Genomic DNA, 23,501 nt, shown 5'->3' with positions numbered 1-23,501 from the left:
TAAATAATATAAAAAATTATAACCTATATTACCGCTAAATAAAATATAAAAATTTATTATATTAAATTTTATAATAAAGCTATTATTTTTAAAAGAACCTTTAATTAGGACCTTTTATAATAATATCCTAATATTTATAAAACGATTTACGAAATACGTTTATTTTTTTTTTATATAAAAAAGCCAATAATATAAAAAAATTAATTTATACGTTCCTTCGAATTATAGCCAATTAATATAAATTACCAAATAAAATCATTTTAAATAAAAATAAACTCTTTATATCGAAATTCTAAAAATCATTTATTAATTAGCTAAAATACGACTATAAGCTTTTAATAGCTTTTTATCTATAAACTAACAAATAAACAAAACAAATAAACTAAATATTCGAAAAATACCTTAAATATTACGTTAATTATAAACAAAATAATTAGGTTATATTATTACTATTCGTATAATTCGCGTATAATAATATAATATAAAAACCTACCGGAATATTATTATTTTATACTAATTACGGGTATAAACCCGATATTATTAAAAAATTATTAAAAAAAAAATTTATATTATATATTATTTTACGCGTTAAATAATTTAAAAATTTATAAATAAAACTTTAAAAAACCTTTATTGTTATTTAACAAAAAATAAAATTTTAATACGATAAAAAAAAGATTAAAAGACTAATTTTTAAAAAAGGAAATAAGGTTTACCTTTTACGCAAAAATATTAAAATAAAACAACTAAGCGATAAATTTAATTTTAAAAAATTTAAATTATTTAAAATCGATAAAAAAATTTCGAACGTTAATTACCGATTTAAATTATTAAAAATTATAAAAAATTATAAAACTTTTTATATTTTACTATTTAAACTAATACCAAAAAACGCTAAAATTAACAAAATACTAAAAATAAAACCAAATTAGCAAAAATATATCGTTAAAAAAATTATCGATTATAAAAAAATCGGACGAAAATATTAATTTTACGTTAAATAAAAAAATTACCTACCTAAGGAAAATATTTAAAAACCTAAAAAATATATTAAAAATTATATCGCTTTTAATTAATACTTTTAGCTTCGATAAAAAAATTAAAATTTATAAAATTATTTCCGAAACCGAATACCAACTAATCGGGCTCGTTAAAAATACTTAACGACTAAAAATTATTTATTACGAAATATTCGTAATTTTTAAAAATAAAAAAAACCTTATTTTCTTTATCTAATTTCTTTATACTATAAGCGAATAATTCGGAATTACAAGCCTTTATTCGTGCTTTAATTTTCCGAATCCGAAATAACCGATTAATAATAGCCGCTAAAAAAAATTAAAGCTTAGCTATTTTTTCGTAAAATTCCAAAAAATTATTATTCGCTTTTTCCTTTTCGGTTTTTAATTTCCGCTATTAATCTAAAACCTTCCGAAGCATAAAAACTACTAAAATATTATCGTATTTTCGGAAAAAATGCGTAATATATTCTAAATAATAAATCGACTTTTCGTTCGCTATTTAGCAAAAACGCTTATTTTTAAAATAAAGCGTATATAATATATTTGTAATATAACCGTTTAATTTAATAAAATTAAAAAGCTTAATTCGTTTACGAGCTTTTCGTTTTTTTGTTATTTCCGATAAAAATTCTAATATAATAAATATATATTATAAATAAAGCAAAAAAAAAAACGATAAAAAAGGGAAATAAAATAATTACGGTATATAAGCGCTATAACCTACTTAAACGGCCTAAAGTTTTTCGAAAAACAAAAAATATAAAAAAAAAGCTAATATTACGAATATATATTTTTGCATAAAAATAAATAAATATATTAGCGCTTAAAAAAAAAAGGAAAGGTTTAATACCGAAAGCCGGAAATAGGTTAAAATAAAAACTATTATCCCTAATAGCTATTAGCCAGCTGCCTAATAGGATTATAATTTTAGTAATAATCCAAATAAATAAATTATTAGAATTATTAAATTTTATCGATTTTAAGATTATAAAATCGGCTTAATATTATAATTTAAAAAATATTAATAAAGGAATAAATAAATATATATTATAAAAAAGTTTTTTATATAAATAGTTATTATTTTAATAATTAATTTAAGCATTTATTTTACCTATAAATAAAGCATTTAATACGCTTTAACGACTATATTTATAAATTAGTTTAATTACTTTTATTTTTAGAACCTTATTGCTTAATATTTTTTTTCGAAGCTACTATCCCCTATTAACATAAACCCTAATACCCTATACTCCAGGTTTATTCTAGAAACCCGTAATCTAGTCGTTACAGATTCTAGGTTCTGATTTCAGGTTAGCCATTATATATAATGGGAAATAAAAGGCAGAACATTTTTCTTTGAGCACTTGTGTGTCTCTAAGTATGCTTCTCCTGTTTTAATTCTTCAAGTTTGGAAATTGGTTGCTTACTTGGCCTTTCCCTCCTGGTTGCGCCTAGTATTGCTTGGTGCCGAGGTCTTCGTGTCGACAACGTCGGTTCCCCACGATACTCGCTTGCTGGAAGACATCTTGTGTGGCTCTGTTCAGAGGCTGTTGTTGAGAGATGAAGTATTGTTTGTTGTTTGCTTTCAGGTAGTGTAGAGATCAGTATTGTCGAATATTGTCCTGCTCTGTGATGGTGGCCGAAGAATTGTTTGAAAAGAAGCAGAAATCATTGGTCAAAGCGAAGTTTTATATAAATTCATTGGGGCGGCATCCACACATCTCAAGAGGTGCATCTGTGATGCAAACGACATAAAGATGTTCAAAGCACCCGATAAAGTGAATAAATGAATCCTTGATCTTGTTCTGATACTAGTGTTCAGAACTTCTGGATAGATCGGATTGCAGGTATGAGGATTCAATTTTTGAGAATTCATGGTTGTCGAGAATTCCGAGCGCTCTCGAAAGGGCATATTACAATCATGAGTGAAGGGGGAAAAGAAGTCGGCACCGTGTTCTTGTGTCAGAAACCTTTGAAGTTGTGCTATGTTGCACAATGGTGTCAATAAACTAATTCAGCAAAAGTCTCCAAGCATGCTCTGTTTTCCCGCCCTTTTCCTTTTCCATTATCTCTGTTATTTCCTTGTATATGGTCATACCGCAGATGCTCGTACACTCGCTGTCTAATGCGGACATGATTCCAATGTATTTGCCAATCGATATACTCGCTTGCGGCTGCGTAGGTATTTATCACCCAATATCACCTAACCTAATGAGGCTCTTATCTACTAAGCGTAACCTAACAAGGATATTTGTAGTTGTAGATGAATGTCAAAGCCTTCATGGATGCCTGATCATACTGATGCGCTCTATCGTCTGAATACGTCCACAGTGACTTAATATCTATACATGTGGCGAGTGAGTGCAATAGTTGCTCAGTTTGCTTCTTATTAGCTCATAATGTGATTGTTTTCTAGGGAAGGTCGGAAGGACTCCAGAATAATCTCCATTGCGAATCTCAAGTGACAAAACGACTTTCATGTCAACCTTTCCTCCTTCAGGGTATCCTTCTAACAAATTATCATTTATTCATGTCATCATCATGGCAGTGTCTTATTTCTTGAAAACGCCGAGAACCTTATGCTTCAGCTTGTCGGCGACGCTGCCGTGCTGAGCCGAGGCTTCTTCATGCTGGGCGCCGTCCATCACTCTCTTCTTCTTGTGCTCGGGGCCAAGATGCACATTGCCGGCACCGCCTATGAAGGGAATACATTAGCATTAGACGAACTTGTGCAAAAGTAACAATGTGTAGAACCCGCCAAAGCCCTCAATCCGATCTTTATCCACGATCGCGGGTTTGCAGTATTTGTGGAATGATTGAAAACAAAAGAACACGGCTCGTTTTTGCGCTTACCTCTGCCAGTGTGTGCCGTGTCGTCTTCAACCGGGCGTAGCGCGGCATCGGGTACAATATCCTCATCCGTCCGAGCAGTGGGAACAACACCCCGGTCACCAATGTTTCCCTCGCCTGTGAGTGAGACAGCGTCAGTCAAAAGAACAAGAAGAAATTTGTGAAGATGTGATTAGATCCTCGTCTTGAAAAGGATCGGTCGAGTGACCAAAAAGATTGCAGTGAACCCCCATGCGCCCAGAATTCGAGGATGGGTTGTGAATGGATATTGGTTGCGCCAAGCCCAGACCAGCCTCGGGCGACCAGGATAGCGATACTGCATCACCAGAGGCCGCTGGGCAACCTTGGAAAGTGTGGGAAGTGCTCATCACTCACCTCCACGGCCAGTGCTGTATGCTCCAGCACCTTGGGAACCGGGCGTCCCCGCTCGTACAATCTCGCCATCGACGTACTTTGTGTCGTCTGGGTTGATGTTTCCAGCCCCACCTCTGTTTGATGACAAGAGTTAGTCCTTGTTTTTCTCATTCGACTTCTTCCACCACGGCTCCAGGCATGTTGTCGCGCTTGAGAGCAGCATTACAAACAGACAAAGGAGCCGGCTGCCTGCTGCTTCTCGGGGGATGCCGATGAAGGAAGAGAGGTAATAGCGGATACTAACCTGCCGTGCGATACCTCGGGAGCAGTCATGTTTGCGAATTACTTTGTAGTTTGTGATGATATGTAAAAAGAATCTGTGTCGTAAAGATCAGAACTGAAGCGTTGCGACTGCGAAAGGGAGCTGGGCATGGCATGACTCTTATAGCTAGCGCGAGACATCGGCTGAGCATGGGTGGCTGTTGCGGGATAATCATGGGATCTGAAGAACTTACGAAGCTTCTAGCAATTTTTCCAATGCCTGACTGTTCAACTATTGTTTGACACTCAAGTTCTCGGGTTTGTTTCTAGGATGTGATGCGAAGTGATTTATATCAAAAGCTGCCAAAAACCTCCAGGCGCAAGTCAGGATAGTCATTGTTTACATATAGCTACATACAGTGCCTCGTCAAAGGTCACTGAGTAGCGTAGCGTAAATGCCCCGCTGTCGTCATCGTCCAAACCTCCAAAAGCTACCAGCATCTATCTCTATTTTGGGTTCGCGACAGGTGCCCAACCGGTACATCTCCGAGGCTGGTCTGCCAACATTGCAATTTGATAGGCCTCTCCAGCTTTTGGAACAAATGCCATGGTTTCAAAGCATCGTGGTCCGACATCGTGGGCGTGGCCCATGTAGCTGGTATGATATGACGTAATTACCGCCATTCAGTATTGCGATAAGACTCTCGCCTGTCAATGGTCAGTTGTGGAACCGCCAAAATGTGGTGGCTTTCCTAGGCGACTCGGCGCTGGAATGGTCCTGCCGATGACTTGAGCCTCGTGTGAGCAGCCCATTGCTAGGTATGTAGTTAATACAGAAGCCACATCCAATGTGTAAGACTTAAAATATGTCGTCGCGATCCATGCATGCTCTTCTTTATATTGGCCTTGCATTTGTCTCTCTTGTCCCGTAAATTTGGATTATATCATTTTTCTGCCTAATAGCCTCTCGATCACCACTTCCTTGTTTAAATACGAAGCGAGATGCAATTGCAAACAGGTATGATCAGGTTCAGGAATCCAATTGAACAGTAAGTTAATGTCTTGTGTATTTGAGTCTGTTTATTTTACTTTCTCATTGGTCCAGCAACATATCCAACTGGACATCGACTGAGTGGAATGTTAGATTCTCCTCATTATCGGGCCCACTCCATGTATTTGCGGTGTCGAGTGAATCGGAGATTCGCGTTCAGCTTTCTAGCTACGCGCATAGTGCAAATTTATTTAGAGCTTTCTTCGTCAAACCTCAACACTCTCTAGTGCCTTCTTGAAGCTCGGAAACTCTGTAAATCTTCTAGTGATCGGATCAATCATGGGCGCCATGCCGAAATCGCCCTTCTCCAGGGCCCGCTTGTACGCCGGCCGCTCGGACACGTCCTTCATCCAACGGAGGATATTGGGGTAGGGGCCTAGATTGTACGGGCTGAACCCGCGCATGGTGGAGAGACTAAACATGGACATGACGTCCGCGGCCGAGGGTTCCGCGCCGGCAAACCACTTGTTCTCGCCCAGATGCGCTTCGATAATCTTGAGCTGGCTCGCAAAACGGGCCATGAAGATCTTGGCCACGTCGCTGTTGCCCAGCCCGGCCAGTACAATGGTCATTTGCCGCGATACCGAGGCCTGGAGGGAGCCGTTTGCGTAGTGGAACCACTGCAGGTACTGGGCAAAGTCTGGGTCGGACGGCTCCCGGATCATGCGGGAACCACTTGACGAGGCAGGATACTTGGCCAGGATGTACTGAGCAATGGCAGAAGACTCGGAGAGGGTCACCTCTGGAGTCACTGAAGTATCCCGAAAGTAAGGGGCCGTGCCGTAGGGGGTCTGCGTGAAATATTAGCTGCCAATTCAGATATGCGAAAGGAGGAATTCACGTACGACAGCCTTGAGATCATCTGGGGAGAGCGCAGTCGTAGGGTTTCTCTTGAAGACGTGCAGATTGTATGGAATATCCAACTCCTCGAGGAGCCAGACAATGCGCTCAGATTGGGATAGGTGGAGGTGGTAGACTTCGATAGACATCTTGTTGACGGTAATTGCGTTGTAGGTGATGAAGAATGGACAAGTATTCAGAATGTTGTATTGATTTTCTCGGTCCACTGTTCAGGCGCTATGGTTGGAGTATTTATACCCAACGAGCTTCTCGTCTGACGTGTATCATGGGAAAGTATACTAGGTACTAAAGACGGGTAGTTGACATCCCGTAGCCTCAGCCTCCAATCTTGAACCATCTTTTCTACATTAGACCTCCCTCGCTTTGGCCCCACCTTGGTGATGCCGAGGCGAGCTCTTAATCCTAGCTGATGGACTCCAGTTGACATTTACGTCCATTAACTCCGGTCAGCAACCTTGACATGACTCACGCAACTATATATTCCATGTGAATATTGAGCCGTATTACTCTTGCGCCAGATATACCATTGCGATACTTTGCGTTATGCAAAGACTGCTCTGTCGATGACGTTCGGAAGCATTTCTTGATGCGGGGAATTGCGGAGTCTTTTTAGTTTTTCCAAAACAGAAATCCAGGTAACAGATCAGTCACCATCGTTCTCCGTGAATGCCGGGCCGAGATGAAATTGAAGCATTGATACCATGTTCGAGAGACGCTTGGAGAAAATTTAGCCGCAGACCTACTGCTCGTGGTAAGAGTGAGACGGGATGACAGCAAGCTGTTCGGCTCCGGCTTTTTCGGCCGAAAATGGTCGTGGAATCCGCCATTAGGTATATGAGATGGGAATGCCCGTAATCCAACGCCAGCGACATCGTTATTTGAGTATGGGCATTTCGGATCCGTGATTTCTGCCGGGGTAGAACTTAGAGTATTCCCCAAGATAATTTCTTTCATAGCGGCACGGACCAACACCTGGAATGGCGTGGTTGCACTGCAATTTTAACCCTCACGAAGGAGATGAGAAGATCGATTGGAAAAAGTAGTGCTTCACTGCGATTTGATTGGGCGCGCAGCTGCGCAACGATTTCACCGCAATTTTAGACATCATAAAGGAGATGAGAAGAACAGTGAGACGGGGAACCAAAGAAGAAAAACCCTTGCCGCCCCAGCCGCCCTACATATTATATCAATAGTTGAAGAAAGTCGCTTGAAACCTAGATGGCATAATTCACGCTTTCATTTTCGTTTCGGCCCTCGATCTTTCTCTAGGGCAATCCGAATGTATCAAGTCGTGAAAGGAAGTCAGCGGGTTAACCTTCAGATGCCGAGGGAAAATCCGGTACGTTCTTCTGGGTGTCACGAGAGTCGTCATAGGAATAATTCAATACATTATTTCATTCATCTGTAACTATATAGTCCGTAGAGCTCACTGGTGGGGAACAGGCGCACCAAAGTTCATTGCGTATCCATCCCAAAACAGGTTGAGCATGACTTCGTCTTCACCAGGAGGTACTGGGAAATCTAGCAGAGACTATAGAAAGTGTCAGTCCGAGATTGCAAAGAGAATTGCAGTTGTGTTTTCTAAAATATACCTGTGTTCCTAATATGTCGGACCACGATGTCGGCGTTGTTTCACTATCGGGGGCCTCGGGGAGCGACAATGTCGCATCAACACCATCCAACATGGACGTCATTGAGCCTGGCTGGTCTTGCGGGCCACCGACAGGCTCCAATGACAATATTTTTTCCACCAGTGGCACTTTTGATCTTTCTTTCTCGCGGGCTAGCTTGGCCTTGTACGTGGTAATGGCGTCGGAGAAGCTCGTCAAAATTTCATGATATTGTTGAGCCTGTGGGCTTAATTGGCCTAGCCATGCGAGTACCCTTCGAGATCCGTCAAATGCTTCGCCTGCATGTGTATTGGTTTGGTCGCCTGATAAGAGACAAAATCCCAAGACTAGCCCAGCAGCAAATATCCAGGCCCTATCAAGTAGATGTCAGTATTAATTTCCGCAAAACCGCTATTTATGTTGAACTTACTTGAGGATGCACATGTTCCCCAGCAGCACCCCTCCGTCTGCAGCCTCTGCACACATCTGTGCCATGTATACAGCTGCATCGATACAGACGTGAGCCATTTCTGCCACTTTGCCATGGTCGCGAAACGAACTCTTGTCACCGGTCGCTCCCTGCATCGGAGGTTTTCGCAAGAGCGGCATCGTGTGCTGGATGAGAAAGTGGCGAGTCGTTAATATAACTCCAAAATAATAAGTACACGCAACGTGGATATTCCCAATCGATGATTCTCTATACGACGGGTCCAGTTGCATCGAGTCGCTCCGGCGCCGTTGGCGGAGAATTGGCGGTAATGCGCCGCTCCACTCCTTGAGCATCTGGAGAAAGTTCTCAGCGGTACCGGCATCCATGTTGCTGTCTTGGGCGGCTTTGTGGACGATGGATTCGAGTACCGTCGAGGCCTCGTAGGTTGCGCTCAAGGCCACAGCTCGGTGCCCTGTAGACTCTGGGCTTAGGTCGCTAGCGTATACGTCGTCGGCGCGAAGGGAGAGCGTGCTACCGGGCCTGCCTAGTATCGAACTGCACACTAGATCTAGTGCTCTGATGCTTTTACCTGTCCGTAGCCTGTATCGTTCTTAATTAGAGATATGCATCAGATGCGTGCAGATGGAATGCAACCAACCTCATATCGCGTTCTTCAGGTGACAAATACTTGTATTGCCCAGATACGTGTAACCCGAGAACGACAGCGGCTTTCGAAGCAACACCAATAAACATGAATGCAGTATTCCTACGACATGCTCCAAACATGAAAAAGGCCATTAGGAGAAAGGCGCGAGCCATGTTTGTGGTGGGATCCTGCAGCATACTCTCAAAGGACAATTGTCGTGCCTTGGAAAAGTACCTCGCCGCATTTAATCGTTCCTGGAGATCACGCCCTCGACATTGTGCACCTATCGCAATCATTGCATAAAAGGATGCTAGGTCTTCCCGGTGTGTACCACGGATCTGATCGAGGCCATTTTCTTGTGCATGCCGAGCTAGACTGATGAGCCGCTCGATATCTGGTTGTGTGAAGAGGTCTAGTAGTCCACATGACTGATAACGCGTCAGCAGTCGTGTACTTTGGTGTGCTCTGATGATGCGCATAGACTCACAGCATCCAGAAAGCACTGTATCAGTGCTCTCTTGTCTTCCTCTGTCAGGTCATCGTGAAACGCGCTGGCTTCACTGTCGGGAATGTCTATTTCGAGCATTCGACGACTCTGTTGGCCTTCCGTGAAACTTGACGGTCCAGCAAAACGCTTCAATATCTTCCTTAGGAATTGATGGAACGAAAGTGCTGCTGTGTTTCCAACAAAGACTAGAATCACAGGTCAGCGATGCAGGATTGCAGGAGGCATATTTTTCCCTTCTCTTTACCTTTTTCACCAGTTGAACTGAACAACATAACAGGCTTTTGTCCTACAAAGGGTGCAGGTGTATTTTCTCGAGTGTTTGCGCGAGTGTTATCCCGTGTGTCCTCGAAAACCGTGGGCTCATGGTTGGCCTGCGGAGCACTACTGCTCGGAGCATGGCTGGAAGCCGAGCCAGCTCGTGACTCCCGTTTGTGGACGGATCTCTGCTGTGGTGGAGAATAGGGCCTCTCGAGTCGTCTGCGAGTCTTTTCAGAATACTCGCAGGACTCGGAGATGCCCTTTTTGGTGCAGGGCGTGCAGGGCAGGAGAGAGTCGCACCGCTTTTTCAGATGCTTGCATGTATCGCATGCCCTGACCGAACGCCTACGGTCTTCGGGTCTGACCTTGGGCCGGGGCATATGGAGAAGAATAATCTGGAACGTCTACCGGACGACCGGGACCTCCTAGGTATGTTGTCTGGTTTGGCCGAGTATTCGACCTTGACCTTCGGCAATCTGCCCGGGCCGGATGTAGGGTCGCCGTGGCGGATGTCGGCACGGATGCTTCTCTAAAGGAGCTCACACCATGCACAAACTTGTATGTATGTGTCTAATAAAAAAAAGCCCACAAAGTGTGTGTCTTCTCTGGTAGTCAGCAGCAGCTCAGCTCAGCTCAGAGTCGTTCGATTGTCATGAGCAATCGGCTGTTGCACCTGTCGTATCGTGATCTCGCAAACTGCCTTGGGAATTGCTCTCCTGTCTCTTTGCTGCGGATCGCATACTGTCTGGGGGTGGATGCTCGCAAGAGAGACGGAACGGAGGTGGCAGCGGGATATGGATCCGTAAAATACCCACGACACATAATAGTGGAGCTCACACACCTGTTGACGACTCAGGAGATAAAGTTCAGGCGGATTCTCTAGTAGACTGGCACCATGCGGCAGCAGTATTGGCGCCCTGCCGGATACGGAAATGAATCGCCCTGCAATCTAGGTGTATTTCCCGCTGTCGGGTAATGCACTTTTCTCTCGCTTCCCTTTCTATGCTCCTCTTACCAAAACTCGCAACCATCAAAGGGGGGTCAAACGGTCACGCAGCAGAACCTAACCGCTACCATTAACCTCCTAGTAATAGGATTGCATACTCCGTCGCCCCAGTTTCCCCAGATCTGAGCAGTAACTCGCCAATGAGAGGCGTCGATGACTCTGGGGCTTCCAGTCGATCCATCTGTAGCCATGAGTAGAGTTCGACAGCGTCTCTGCAAATACGTCTTATCATGGAAGAACGCTTCCGACAGCCGTCGGAAAATGCAGAGGAATACTCACCACTATGCATCGCAAACATGATCTATAAACGCTTCGAAACGACCGTGCCAGTCAAGATGAAGAATCACACCGCAGCTTTACTCCTCTTGTCGATCTCACCAATAACTTTATATCATCAGCTGACCTCCTTGCATTAAACACGAGTCAAAGAAAGAAAACCAGGTTTTTGACTTTCAACTTCACAAGATAAACAATGGGTTCACAGTTCGCTGCCCCGTCGGGCTGGAAGCAGCTTGATGTCGCTGTTATCGGTGGTGGTATTGGAGGTCTGTCCACGGCCATTGCCCTTCGCCGATCTGGACACAAGGTCACCATCTACGAGCGCGCAGACTTTGCCGGTGAGAAGGGAGCCTCTGTATCATGCGCTGCCAACGGCACCAGATGGTTGGAGGAGTGGGGAGTCGATGTTCAGAAGGGAGATCCCGTGCATCTCAAGAAGCTCATCAGCCGTGACTGGTACACTGGTGAGCCCTACAGTGTCTACGATCTGGAGGACTACCATGTGCGCTGGGGATACGTCTACTGGATGTTTCACCGTCAGTACATGCACGCTATGCTGAAGGACACTGCGCTCCAGGAGGAGGGTGAGGGTATCCCTGCCAAGATGATTGTTAACCACAAGGTATGGCCCCAAACAATACTGTGTAATGAATTGAGATGCTGACCAAGAAAACAGTGCAAGGACATTGACTTGGAGAAGGGCACGGTGGAGTTTGACAACGGCGTAACAGTGACACACGACCTCATTGTCGGTGCCGACGGTATCGGCTCTGCAGTTCGTGGTATTGTCGGTATTCACCCAGAGAAGCGCCCTGCACCCTCCAGCTGTCTGCACGCAAACGTCATGACCGAGGATGCCGTCCGTCTGGGTCTTACCGACTACTCTGCAGACAACGCCCTCGAGTACTGGGGTGGCCAGGAGGGCAAGTTTGACAAGATCGTGCTCAGCCCTTGCAACGGCGGCAAGCTGCTGTCGTACTACTGCTTCTTCCCCCGTGAGAAGGGTGACTACACATCGCAGGCCTGGGGTGCCGAGGACCTGCCGGTCGAGGACCTGCTCGCCCCCTACCCCGAGCTCGACAAGCGCGTCCGTGACCACCTTGCCATCGGTATTGAGGTGCAGCCCTGGCGTCTCTGGGTCCACGACCCCTACCCTTTCATGAACAAGAAGCGCGTCGCCATCCTTGGTGACGCCGCCCACCCCATGATGCCTCACCAGAGCCAGGGCGCCTGCATGGCCATTGAGGATGCTGCTGCCTTGGGTATCGTCTTCAGCAAGAAGTACTTCAACGGCGACGTCGAGGCAGCTCTGCAGGTCTACTCGGACGTGCGCCTGCCGCGCGCCTCCAAGGTCCAGGCTGCCGCTGCCAAGGCCGCCTACAACATCAACGAGCGTATCGGTTTCTCCAGCAACACCGACGTCGAGGGTTACAATGTCGAGGACGAGAGCGCCAAGCTCACTATCGAGGAGATGAACGGCTACGACATGTACCGCGACGTTGAGGAGAAGATTGCCAAGCGCGACGGTGCGCAGGTTAACCCAAAGTTCATCACTGGTCTCCCCGTCGGCCTGAAGCTGTCGAATGGTGTTACAATTGGTCAATAAAGCTGGTGCAGAGCAATGTTGAGTAGATATCTTGGTTACCTTGGTCCTCATTACCCCCGAAGATTCATAACTTCGTTTGGACAAGGTGATAAATCGAGACTGTATATAAATGCTAGGGTTTGCGAATAGGTTGTGTTAATTTTTACATATTTGAGTCAGCGCCACCAAGGACTGATCGGAAGATTGGGATCTTACTAGAGAAAATTCTATTGCTATCTAAAAAATCTTTTGACTACTCAGCCGACGTGACCTTGTCTGAAATGCATGAAGCAAGGACTTTGATGGCATGCGATATTTCGCATTGAATATGTTGATGTGCTCAAATGAATGTTTAGCTGATGCCCAAAGAATATCCATGCTTCATATAGCAAACCAACCAAGCAGTTGGCGGTTCACTCGTCTCCCCATAGTACCATAGCCATGTTAGTTGGTGTTGCTGCTTGACTTTGATGACCCGCCCTTGTCGTCATCATCAGCAGACCCTTCCCCTTCATCATTGCTACTAGCCGAAGTGTCCTCTTCATACTCTTCCAGCTGCTTTTTCCATACGACCCGCTTCTTCCTTCCCTTCGTTGTCTTGCTAGACTCTGGCTTGGCCTTACCTTTGCCCTTGTTACCAGACGTACTGGAGTCACCGCCGTAGCGGTAATCATCAGAAGCCACGTCAGACTCTACATCTGAATCCTTGTACTTGTTCGAACCCTGAGCAGAGTCTTCTCTTTTGGCGCTCTTGTCCTTCTTTTCATCCGCTTTGAGTAGTTTAGCCTCGAGCGCTTTGTGAGAATCCCGAAGCACCTTGCGGACTCTGACAGACACGACGTCGCTCTCCTCCACCAATGAAATCCAGTGTTTTTTGTGAGCCTTGTTATTGTATCTGTACTTCCAGCTCTTGGTAGAACCTTCGCACGCCGCGTCGTGACATTCCAGGGAATACTGACTGACAGACTTCTCGGGGCAGTCGTCATCGTCGAATTTGGCCAGCTGATCATGCCAGCTGCGGAGGTCGCTCAGGATGAGACGGTGCAGCATTTGGAAAATGGGACCATGCTGATCGTCCGCCGCGCCCACGCCGAGGAGCATGCCTTCGTTGCAGTCGCTGCACTTGCAAACGGTGAGCTGGAGGTAGAGGTGCGTCATCTCGTGCAAGAGGACGGCCAGAACCTCGTGAAGATCAAAGACGGTTTTGCGGTTACTGGTTGGGATGATCAACCTGCGTTCCTGCCAGCTCTCGATTGGTAAACAGTCATCACCACTGTTGGTGTTGCAGGCATGGACAGCCAGTCGGTAGTCAGACAATGTGCTAAAGAAGTAATACTTGTCAAGATGTTGTCTGTATAAGTCGAGAATATCATTGTACGTGGGCTCCACGGGGTCGTCACGAAGCTCACGTCCGTCAAACTGGACCCACTGGGTGCGATAATCCTTGATAAACTGGGTGCGAGCTGCTTCCTGCGTATCTGAGAGACGGTCATCTTCGTTGCGCTTGTAGAATGCCTGCACGGTAAAGTTGAGGACGTCGCGAGCTCGCCAGCAGCCCTTGCGGAGCGTATTGGCCACGTCGTCATGATCGCCAAACGGTGCATACTTGACGGCGGTGTTGAGCGCCTTGTGCTTAATACTCGAGGGGCCTGCTGCGGCGTATCTGGTTGCTTTTGCCACCATATTGATGATTCGGATACTTGTAAGCGCTGAGTTGATCACAAGAATTATATGAGCTAATGGATGTCGATGTTTTCTCTGAGAATGTAGTGTCGCTGTTGATGGTGTGATGTTGATCGGGAATGTGAGCTCTAGAACGATAATGCGATCACCTTATTATAATGACACGAATCTCTTTGGCCTAATACATACATTTCTATGTCAATCTACATGTCTCATAGTGAACAAGGTACAACTGGTTTGACAATGGGAAGAAAACCAAATTGTTTCCAGAAGTCTCAGTAGTAAACACTCTTTGACCGAGTGGATTACAAAGGTCTTTTCATCGATGAAGCATCTCGATGAAACTTCCAGAAGATCATTAGGAAGTTTTCAAGAACCATGAATCCTTTTATAACCGCAAGTGCACGCAAGACGGTTTCCTTCTTTACACTTCTTTGGTAGCCTACCACCGAGCCCGATATGATGGTGGCCATTATCCGTCAACCAATCATGATCCATGATCTACTTAAGGCAATACATTCAATGAGTATCTTCTAGAGAAATGCACTATATCGTCAAACCAGATGACAGGAGGAGTTGTGGTTTGACGAGTGGAGAAAACTTCCAGCATATCTTATTGCCATGCCATAAGCTGATGGTGGTAGTGAGAAAGTTTAATAGCTGTGACTGCTTGTTCACAGATGATAATTTCTCGCGACCGCCCAAACCCTAAGTGCGACCCAGTAGAGATGTAATCGAATCCACTCCTGTTTATACTGAGAGACATATTTCGGACAGGCACGTAGCAGTGCGATTGTCATTACGGGGTTGCGGCTGAGAGACGAGAAGGAAAAAAAACTTCCAATTCTAGGCTGCAGATCCACATGTGGGTTATGCTGGGCGACGATCGCCTCGTTTGCTTATCCGCGCGGCGCGGAAAGATGAATATAGCATACGCACTTGATAAATGACGGAATATATACTATCTCGCAGACAGTGTAGCAACTCATGAATATTTGGAAGGTATAGGTGTAGAACAGCAAGCTATGGGGATGCATGTCGGGGATAGAACTTTTCTCCTAGCCATGTTGCTTGGCCTCGGCTATTTTCTTGTACTCACTTGATACAAATGAAGCAAAAGCATGCGAGCTTTTCATCGCGGCGCACTCCTCATCAGTCCCTCCAGCAGTCTTGATTTGTGTATCTCAATACCAGTTGCTCCGAGTCTCGGTGATAGGACGCCGGCGCATCTCTCGGCCTGGCCGTAGCCATTTGGAGGGAACCAACAACCTAACGACAGCCGAAGCTAAGAAAACGGCCGTTGTGTTGCAATGCTGCGTTACATACTTCCGTAGTAGTACACTCACTATCTGTACATACCTTTCTGCCAACCCCACCACAGCCATCAATTTTCTCTAAAGTCTGCATTGTCAATTTTTTTTCTGGGGTATGAATTGGGTTTTTCTTCCATGCCCAATAGGATGAATGCTATGACCTCTATACGTAGGTAAAAAAAAAAAAAAAAAAAAAAAAAAAACAAGAAAGTGTTGGCCTTTGAATCGCTCTATGGCCTGACTGGTTCAGGAGGGGCGCAGCCGGTCTGCTGGGCCAAGATAGGGGATTTATTGGTAACCAAAAGCTACCTAGGGTTTGCTACCGGCAGTATCGGCAAGAGCCGCGAGAGAAAGGATCGACAAAGCAAATGAGATCTCTGGGACAGATCGCATAGATCATTGGGTGCCGATCCACTGGGGACCCAATATTGCCGACTATTTAGGCAAGACGGCCACCTGCAAATTCTCGTCATTTCATATTGTAGCAGTATAGAATACCCAGCAGTATGACGACCCTGGTTATATATAAGCTCGATAGATTTGCAATCTTATGGAATGCAGGGCCATCTCAGCAAATTCGGTACCTGCAATGGCATGTATTGCTTCATGCATTGAGTTATGCTCTGGTCGTTTCTTAAAAATACGATTGGCAAAACATGTGGTTCACGATATTCATTGTTCAATAGTATGATGGGCGAACCAGCATATATAGCGTGGCTGGTCCGCTAGCCAGGGACCTACAGTAGTTGGTCAACAACTGGGTTAGCGATTGCCGACGCTATCGAGTCAGACAAATCGGGTGCGGAAAAGTGGCTGAAGTCACACTTGCACGACTTGACACAAGTAGGATTTTTATCTATGCACGGCATTGATACATAATGATTGCACGTCGACCGCATCGGGTTGCATATCAGGTGTTGTTCAATTATGAACTGTGGAATCTAGTAGTATGATATATCCCTACTGCTGTGGAAATTGGACCGCCTGGGTTTTAAGATCAATTGTGGCTCGGCATGAAACAGGTACATTACAACCATAAAAGGACATTGAAACATGAAAGGCTCCAGCCTGGAGATGCCCCACGAACTTCGAAGGGCGACGAGAAAAAGCTAGGCAAACCCCAGTGCCACAATGTTCAGTGCCAATGTTCGAAATCCTTGGTGGTGGCTGGGACAGGAGTTTGGGAGGGGAGGGAGGGGGAATGTTAGTATGTATTTTAGCCAGGTACCGTTTTAGTGCGCTGCTCAGTGCTGGGTGGCTGTGTAGCAAGTAGTAGTTTGTAGAGGGAGCACAGAGTTCAAGAAGTGTGTTCAAGTTGTAACTTGTCGCAAATTGGATTTTGAGAGTTTGATTCGGCTCCTCATCTCGGGTGCCCGCTTCTTTGGAGCTTCCATCAGAGTAGCATTACGTAGTTTGGCTCCACAGGCTGGGATAAGCTGGAGGTGTCCTTTGGGGGCGCTGAGCTTTCCCTGGTAAAATGGACAGCTAAGCCGAATGATTGGCTCGCCAGGTATCCCAAGCTGCCTCGCCAGCCAGTTGGAACGGCACAGTTTGTGAGAGCTGCCCAGCTATGATGGCCAAATTTCCTGGATTTTGGTGTTGCATCAGCTGTCTGCCCTCTACATTAGTGACCCCCCATAGAAGGTGATTCTGCTGCAGCGTCTGCATTGGCGTCCTCCTTCGGTCCCCCGGCCTATGAGCTCATTATCGTCTTTTTCTACACTATCGAATTGCTTCCTGTACCGCCTGGCAGTCTAGTGCCAACATACGTACCTAGGTAAGGACCAAGGTAGCCAGATCGGCCGACCACTCAACCTTTCCATCCATATCCATCCTTGGCGCTGCGCCTGTTCCAATTCTGCTGCTGTGCCTGGGTACGGGTACGGTAATTGATGTGGTAGTAATCTACTTGAGGTGTCGTCCCAATACTACTAGTATCATGACCAGCCTCTCTTTCCCATCTCTTTTAACCTTTCCATCCTAACCTCATTTTTTCCGCCCCCCTTCGCTCCCTCTCTCCTCCCCCTCTGTGTGTGTGTTTTGTTGTATGTCAAGCGCGTCGACTACGCCCCGTCCCTCCCTCGTCGAGACCCATTGGCGATCAAACCTGTCCTTTCCACCGTAGGACCGGGATCCCAATTGCTCAGTTGTCAGTTCCGTCATTGCGACTCATGTGTGGGCTGTGATTCACGTCGACAAGCTCATACCAGCTCCGAGCTAGCAACCAAAACGGGCCAACAAACCACATACGTATCATTTGCGAACACCTTACAACGCCAACCTCGGACCCGGACCGTATATCCTACTTTGCGACCTCTCCGAATTACGCAAGCTGTATTAGGAGCTGTCCACAACGTGCACAGTATCTCCATCGATCACTACTAGCTACTCTCCAAAGGACCGTTACTCTCTACCACTGGCCTGACTGCGAATCGAGCTGCTTCTGCAGCATTAACAAGCAAAAATGGCAACTGAACAGTCTGCCCTCGAGCTCAAGCAGCAGGGCGCCATTGAGGCTGCAGGCAACCCTGATTCCTCAGTCACCAGCGAGGATGCCCAGAAGAAGATGGTGGAGGAGAGCAGAAATGCCGGCGTGACTGCCTACTCCTTTGACCCGGACGCCAGTCCCGAGGAAAAGAGGCGGCAGATCAGAGCTGTAAGCCGACCTCGACAGACACCCCTGAAAAATCTGCCACCTTCAATTACTGACTGGTCACGAATCTAGAATCGCCCCGATGATTTGAATCTTCACCGAAAACACCAAGCCGTAGCAGTAGCGACCGATGCCGATGACGGTGGTGTCAAAGCCGATTACCTCCCAGCAGCCTCCAAGGCTACCGCGGTCGATGTCGATTCTGAAGAGGGAGGACACTCAGCAGAAAACCAGGAAGATAAAGAAGCATTGGCCGCCAAAGTCGGGTGGACATCACAATTTGGGTGGCCGCACGAGAGCGTTCTCGAGGGTGAAAGTCTCCTGGATCACCAGACATGGGTAGAGGGAAAAATTCCCGACAAGTTCTATGGAGATTGGTACCACAATGCCGGAGTCATCATCTTCGCCTGTCTCGCCTCCTGGCTAGTTGCCGTGCTAGGCGGTGGACTGGCTTGGGTTTTCATCGTCATGGCCATCTGTTCGACCTACTACCGTACCTCGCTGCGACGTGTTCGTCGTAACTTCCGCGATGACATCACGCGCGAAATGGGCCTCAAGAGACTGGACAGCGACACGGAATCACTCGAGTGGATCAATGCTTTCATGCTCAAATTCTGGCCAATCTACCAACCTGTGCTTGCAGAGACCATCATCAACGCTGTTGATCAGGTCCTAAGCTCCGCAACGCCTTCGTTCCTCGACAGCCTGAAACTCAAGACGTTCACGCTAGGCTCAAAGCCTCCACGGATGGAGCACGTCAAGACTTACCCCAAGGAAGAGGACGACACGGTCCTCATGGACTGGAGGTTCAGCTTCACGCCCAACGATACGGCCGACATGACTGCCCGCCAGGTCAAGAACAAGGTCAATCCCAAGGTGGTGCTGGAAATCCGTGTGGGCAAAGCTATGATCAGCAAGGGTCTGGACGTTATTGTCGAAGACATGTCCTTCTCAGGCATCATGCGTCTCAAAATGAAGCTGCAAATCCCCTTTCCTCACATTGAAAAGGTTGAGATGTGTTTCACAGAACGCCCAGTTATCGACTACGTCTGCAAGCCGCTGGGTGGTGACACATTTGGCTTTGACATCAACTTCATCCCTGGATTGGAAGGCTTCATTCTAGAGCAGATCCACGGCAATCTTGCTCCTATGATGTACCACCCCAATGTGTTCCCCATCGAGGTCGCCAAGATGTTGGCTGGAACACCAGTCGACCAAGCTATCGGTGTCGTTGCTGTCACCCTCCACGGTGCCCAAGGCCTAAAGAACCCTGATAACTTTTCCGGCAATCCTGATCCTTATGTTTCTCTGACCCTGAACAGGCGCTCTGAGATTGCGCGGACCAAGACCATCAAGGATACGCCGAATCCAAAGTGGAATGAGGTTCACTATGTTATCATCACATCTTTCAATGACTCTTTGGACCTGATGGTTTACGATTACAATGAAATTCGGAAAGACAAGGAACTTGGTGTGGCATCATTCAAGCTGGAGCATATTGAAGAGTTGCCAGTCCATGAGAACCAACGTCTCGAAGTTATTGGAAACGGCAAGGCTCGCGGTATCGTTTCCGCTGATATTCGCTTTTTCCCAGTTCTCGAGCCGAAGAAACTTGAGGATGGCTCACTGGAGCCACCTCCCGAGTCTAACACTGGTATTCTGCGCTACACCGTCGAGCAGGCCAAAGACCTCGACGGCACAAAGAGTTTGGTTGGCTTGCTCAACCCCTATGCCGAGCTCCTGCTCAACAGAAAGGTTATCCATACCACCAAGAAACTTAAGCGCACCAACAACCCCATTTGGGACAACGGCTCCAAGGAGATGCTCATCACCGATCGCAAGAAGGCCGAGCTTGGCCTGGCCATCAAGGATGACCGTGAACTGGCTGGAGATCAACTGATTGGAGCTCACAACATCAAACTGGACGACCTCTTGGAAATGTCTGCTCAAGGTAAAGATTGGTTCCTCCTTTCAGGTGCCAAGAGCGGTCGTGTCAAGGTCACTGCACAGTGGAAACCCGTGGCATTGTCTGGTGTCTTGGCTGGAAGTGGCGGTTATCAGACCCCGATCGGTGTCATGCGACTGCACTTTAAGAAAGCTCGCGAACTTCGTAATTTCGAGACTATGGGCAAGTCGGACCCTTACGTTCGTGTGGTTGTATCTGGAATTGAGAAGGGACGAACCGTTGTGCACCGCAATACTCTCAGCCCAGAGTGGGATGAGATCATCTACGTTCCCATCCACTCGCCCCGTGACAGACTCACTTTGGACGTCATGGATGCCGAGAAGATGGGCAAAGACCGCAGCCTTGGTCTCATTGAACTCTCGGCCAGCGATTACGTCGTTCAGGACGAGAGCGGCGAGTACATGGTCCACGATAAGAAGACATTGCACGAAGATGGCCTAAGAATTCATGGAAAGGGTGTTCCCAAGGGTGTCCTGTGCTACACTACTGCATTCTATCCCTGCCTCAATGTTGCTGATCCAGAGGACGAAGAGGAGGAAGAGGAAGAAGCCGCTGCAGCGCCTGTCGTAAAGCAGTCACTCGATATCCCTCGATCTGCAGAAGCTGGCAAGATCACACCTTTGGAGCGCACTACTACGAACACATCTCAATTGGAACCCGCAACTCCAGTCACGCCCACAATGCCCAAGTCTCCAACTACGCCTTCCACTGCTGGACGCAAGTCGCGCGATCAACCGCTACAAGTGCCCAAGGTTCACTTGAACCCAGAAGAACTTCTGAAGCACGAGTCGGGTTTCCTCATTTTCAAGCTCATGGAAGGCCAGATGCCAAAGCATGGTACACACTTGGAGGTTTATGTTGATGACATGGTCCACCCGTCTTATGTTTCCGGAACAGCCAAGTCAAAGAGTTTCAAATTTGACGAGATTGGCGATTGCTTCATCCGTGAACTCGAGTTTTCGCGCCTTACTCTCAAGGTCCGAGAGAAGCGCGAAAAGCCAGGCGAGGAGAGAGATGAGGACCACACTATTGCACGCCTCGCTGGCAACACACTTGATACCCTCAAGCAGTGCCTGGTAAGTACAGTATTCTCGACTTGGACCACATCATTGCTGACCCTTTACAGAACAACCCCACTATTCTTAAACTGAAGGATGAAGAGAACCGAGAGACTTTCATCAAGGTTAGCTTGAAGTACATCCCAGTAAAGATGCATCTCGACCCCAGCGAGAGTATCAACAACATGGGCAACCTACGTGTGGACGTTCTTGACGCAACAGACCTGCCTGCTGCAGACTCGAACGGCAAGAGTGATCCGTATGCCAAGTTTGAGTTCAATGGACAAGATGTGTTCAAGACCAAAACCGTCAAGAAGACACTTAATCCTACCTGGAACGAGTACTTTGAGATGCCGGTACCGTCGCGAACGGCGGCCAAATTCAATGTCAAGGTCTACGACTACGACTTTGCGGATAAGCCCGACTTCTTGGGTGGAGCTAGCATCAATCTTGAGCACTTGGACCCGTTCAAGGCAAAGGAAGTTAAGCTGCTTCTGGACGGCAAATCGGGATCCATCAGGCTGAGGCTGCTATTCCGCCCTGATTATGTGACGCGCTCTCGTCTGGGTACCGGTACCTTTTCTGGCACGTTTGGTGGCCCAGGAAGAATAGTGACTGGTGTCGCCGGTGCCCCCATCAAGGGTGGCGCTGCAGTTGCCGGCGTAGTCGGCCATGGAGTTGGCAAGGGTGCCAGCTTCATCAAGCGAGGTTTCACCGGTCGCAAGAAGGATGATGAGAACGGTTCAGCCCTGACTCCCACCAGCTCCGATATTCCAACCATCGTCGAGAATGGTGGCGGTTCTCCAGCTTTAGGGCCTGGCATTGGTCTAAGGAGGACCAGCGGGCTGGGCTTTGACGGCGGCGCACCACCACGCACACCCCCAAGTTCCTCAGAGGGTCCAGGCCACCACCGAGTTGTCAGTGCTGGTGGTATGTCCGTGGCCAGTCTGGCGCCGGGTGGTGCTGGAGCTGGTACTGCCACGTTCCAAATCATATCAGCATCAGGGTTTCCACCATCAGCTGATGTGTTCGTCCTTATCCGCCAACTAACTCCCAGGGAGAGGACTGTTGGAAAGACGAAGCACCACGAGTCGCCATCTGGACAGATTGAATTCAACGAAACGTTCAAGCATGCTTGTACTGCCGACACGCAATTCCGCGTGGAAGTTAAGGGACATCATACATTTGGAAGCGACGACGATTTTGGTGAAGCCCTCTTCTTTGTGAGCGACCAAGGCTCTGCTGAGAAGGAGATCAGTGTTGGCTCTGGAACGGTTGTAATCAAGAGTTCCTTCGCCGAGGCTGCGTCGTCCCTGACAGCCGACAGCCCGAAGAGCACGAGCGGAATGCGTCGAAGCTTCTTATCTAAGAAGGAGAGCAGACCCAGCCGGGAGGGCACGCCTAGTTAGTCGCTAGAAGGTGGATCACCTAGCAGTAATGAGGCGATGAGCACAAGGCGTAGAGTCCTGTCAGGCGGACGGGCGCATGGAATTTTTGGCAGCATGTTTCCAGGAGGACTCAATAGTAGTACTTGAGGCTAGCGATTGGCGCTGGAGCATTTGAAGTTCAACTCGAGACAGAAAAGGGTTTGGGATATCAATGAAACGGCGTTGACTTGCGCACAATGTTGCGCTTAACGACTTTCTGGGTGTATTCACCTTGATCACAGTGGATAGGATCGAGTTATATTACCTCCAATGAGGACAATAATGCATTGTTTATTACCAAATGTTTCCCCAAATGCTTCGTCTGATAGTGAAGCCTTTACATGTACTTGATTCCGTGCGGCGCCGAGTTGCTTGTCACGCTTCAGAGGCTGATGCTTGAAACATGTATCATATGGCAATTTGCGGCGCTTTTCATCTGCCAAAACTCACCGCCCATGACTTCCATTCTTCGGGGCATCTCCTTCAGCGTCTCGCGAATCTTGGCATTGGAGCTCCTCCAGTCTGGCTTCAAGGTTTATATTAGCAGCACCTTACCCCAAGTTTAGGTAGAGGGTTGTTGCACAGCATGCGACCATTCTTATCCAGGATAGTGACATGAAAGTGCCGTCTGCACAGATGCCTCGCATATCATGTCTCAACCTTTTCCCTCTGCCAACTTT

The 23,501-nt window shown here is 47.0% G+C and overlaps 6 protein-coding genes across 6 annotated transcripts; 2 read left to right on the top strand and 4 right to left on the bottom strand.

Annotated features, from left to right (window-relative positions):
• Window positions 1-3,574: 3,574 nt before the first annotated feature.
• PFICI_01634 (uncharacterized protein) lies at window positions 3,575-4,559 on the bottom strand (the record flags this gene model as incomplete). Its single annotated transcript, XM_007830215.1, has 4 exons — window positions 3,575-3,717; window positions 3,876-3,989; window positions 4,248-4,360; window positions 4,531-4,559. The coding sequence occupies 4 exons, from the start codon at window positions 4,557-4,559 to the stop codon at window positions 3,575-3,577; spliced, it is 399 nt and encodes a 132-aa protein (XP_007828406.1).
• A 1,185-nt stretch (window positions 4,560-5,744) lies between these two features.
• Window positions 5,745-6,527, bottom strand: PFICI_01633 (uncharacterized protein; the record flags this gene model as incomplete). The annotated part of the gene is made up of 2 exons (XM_007830214.1): window positions 5,745-6,329; window positions 6,384-6,527. 2 exons carry the CDS (start codon window positions 6,525-6,527, stop codon window positions 5,745-5,747), a joined length of 729 nt encoding a protein of 242 aa, XP_007828405.1.
• A 1,298-nt stretch (window positions 6,528-7,825) lies between these two features.
• On the bottom strand, window positions 7,826-10,231 carry PFICI_01632 (uncharacterized protein; the record flags this gene model as incomplete). The annotated part of the gene is made up of 6 exons (XM_007830213.1): window positions 7,826-7,930; window positions 7,992-8,382; window positions 8,440-9,039; window positions 9,098-9,513; window positions 9,573-9,778; window positions 9,838-10,231. The coding sequence occupies 6 exons, from the start codon at window positions 10,229-10,231 to the stop codon at window positions 7,826-7,828; spliced, it is 2,112 nt and encodes a 703-aa protein (XP_007828404.1).
• A 1,098-nt stretch (window positions 10,232-11,329) lies between these two features.
• On the top strand, window positions 11,330-12,742 carry PFICI_01631 (uncharacterized protein; the record flags this gene model as incomplete). The annotated part of the gene is made up of 2 exons (XM_007830212.1): window positions 11,330-11,758; window positions 11,813-12,742. The coding sequence occupies 2 exons, from the start codon at window positions 11,330-11,332 to the stop codon at window positions 12,740-12,742; spliced, it is 1,359 nt and encodes a 452-aa protein (XP_007828403.1).
• Window positions 12,743-13,165: 423 nt separating this feature from the next.
• PFICI_01630 (uncharacterized protein) lies at window positions 13,166-14,404 on the bottom strand (the record flags this gene model as incomplete). The annotated part of the gene is made up of 1 exon (XM_007830211.1): window positions 13,166-14,404. One exon carries the CDS (start codon window positions 14,402-14,404, stop codon window positions 13,166-13,168), a length of 1,239 nt encoding a protein of 412 aa, XP_007828402.1.
• A 3,777-nt stretch (window positions 14,405-18,181) lies between these two features.
• Window positions 18,182-22,803, top strand: PFICI_01629 (uncharacterized protein; the record flags this gene model as incomplete). Its single annotated transcript, XM_007830210.1, has 3 exons — window positions 18,182-18,373; window positions 18,443-21,412; window positions 21,463-22,803. The coding sequence occupies 3 exons, from the start codon at window positions 18,182-18,184 to the stop codon at window positions 22,801-22,803; spliced, it is 4,503 nt and encodes a 1,500-aa protein (XP_007828401.1).
• Between the last annotated feature and the right edge of the window lie 698 nt (window positions 22,804-23,501).

This window comes from Pestalotiopsis fici, assembly GCF_000516985.1.
Source record: "Pestalotiopsis fici W106-1 unplaced genomic scaffold PFICI_Scf_1, whole genome shotgun sequence".
Taxonomy (NCBI): domain Eukaryota; kingdom Fungi; phylum Ascomycota; class Sordariomycetes; order Amphisphaeriales; family Sporocadaceae; genus Pestalotiopsis; species Pestalotiopsis fici.
Note: the sequence above shows the minus strand (reverse complement) of the source record. Positions and strands in the feature narration are given on the sequence as shown.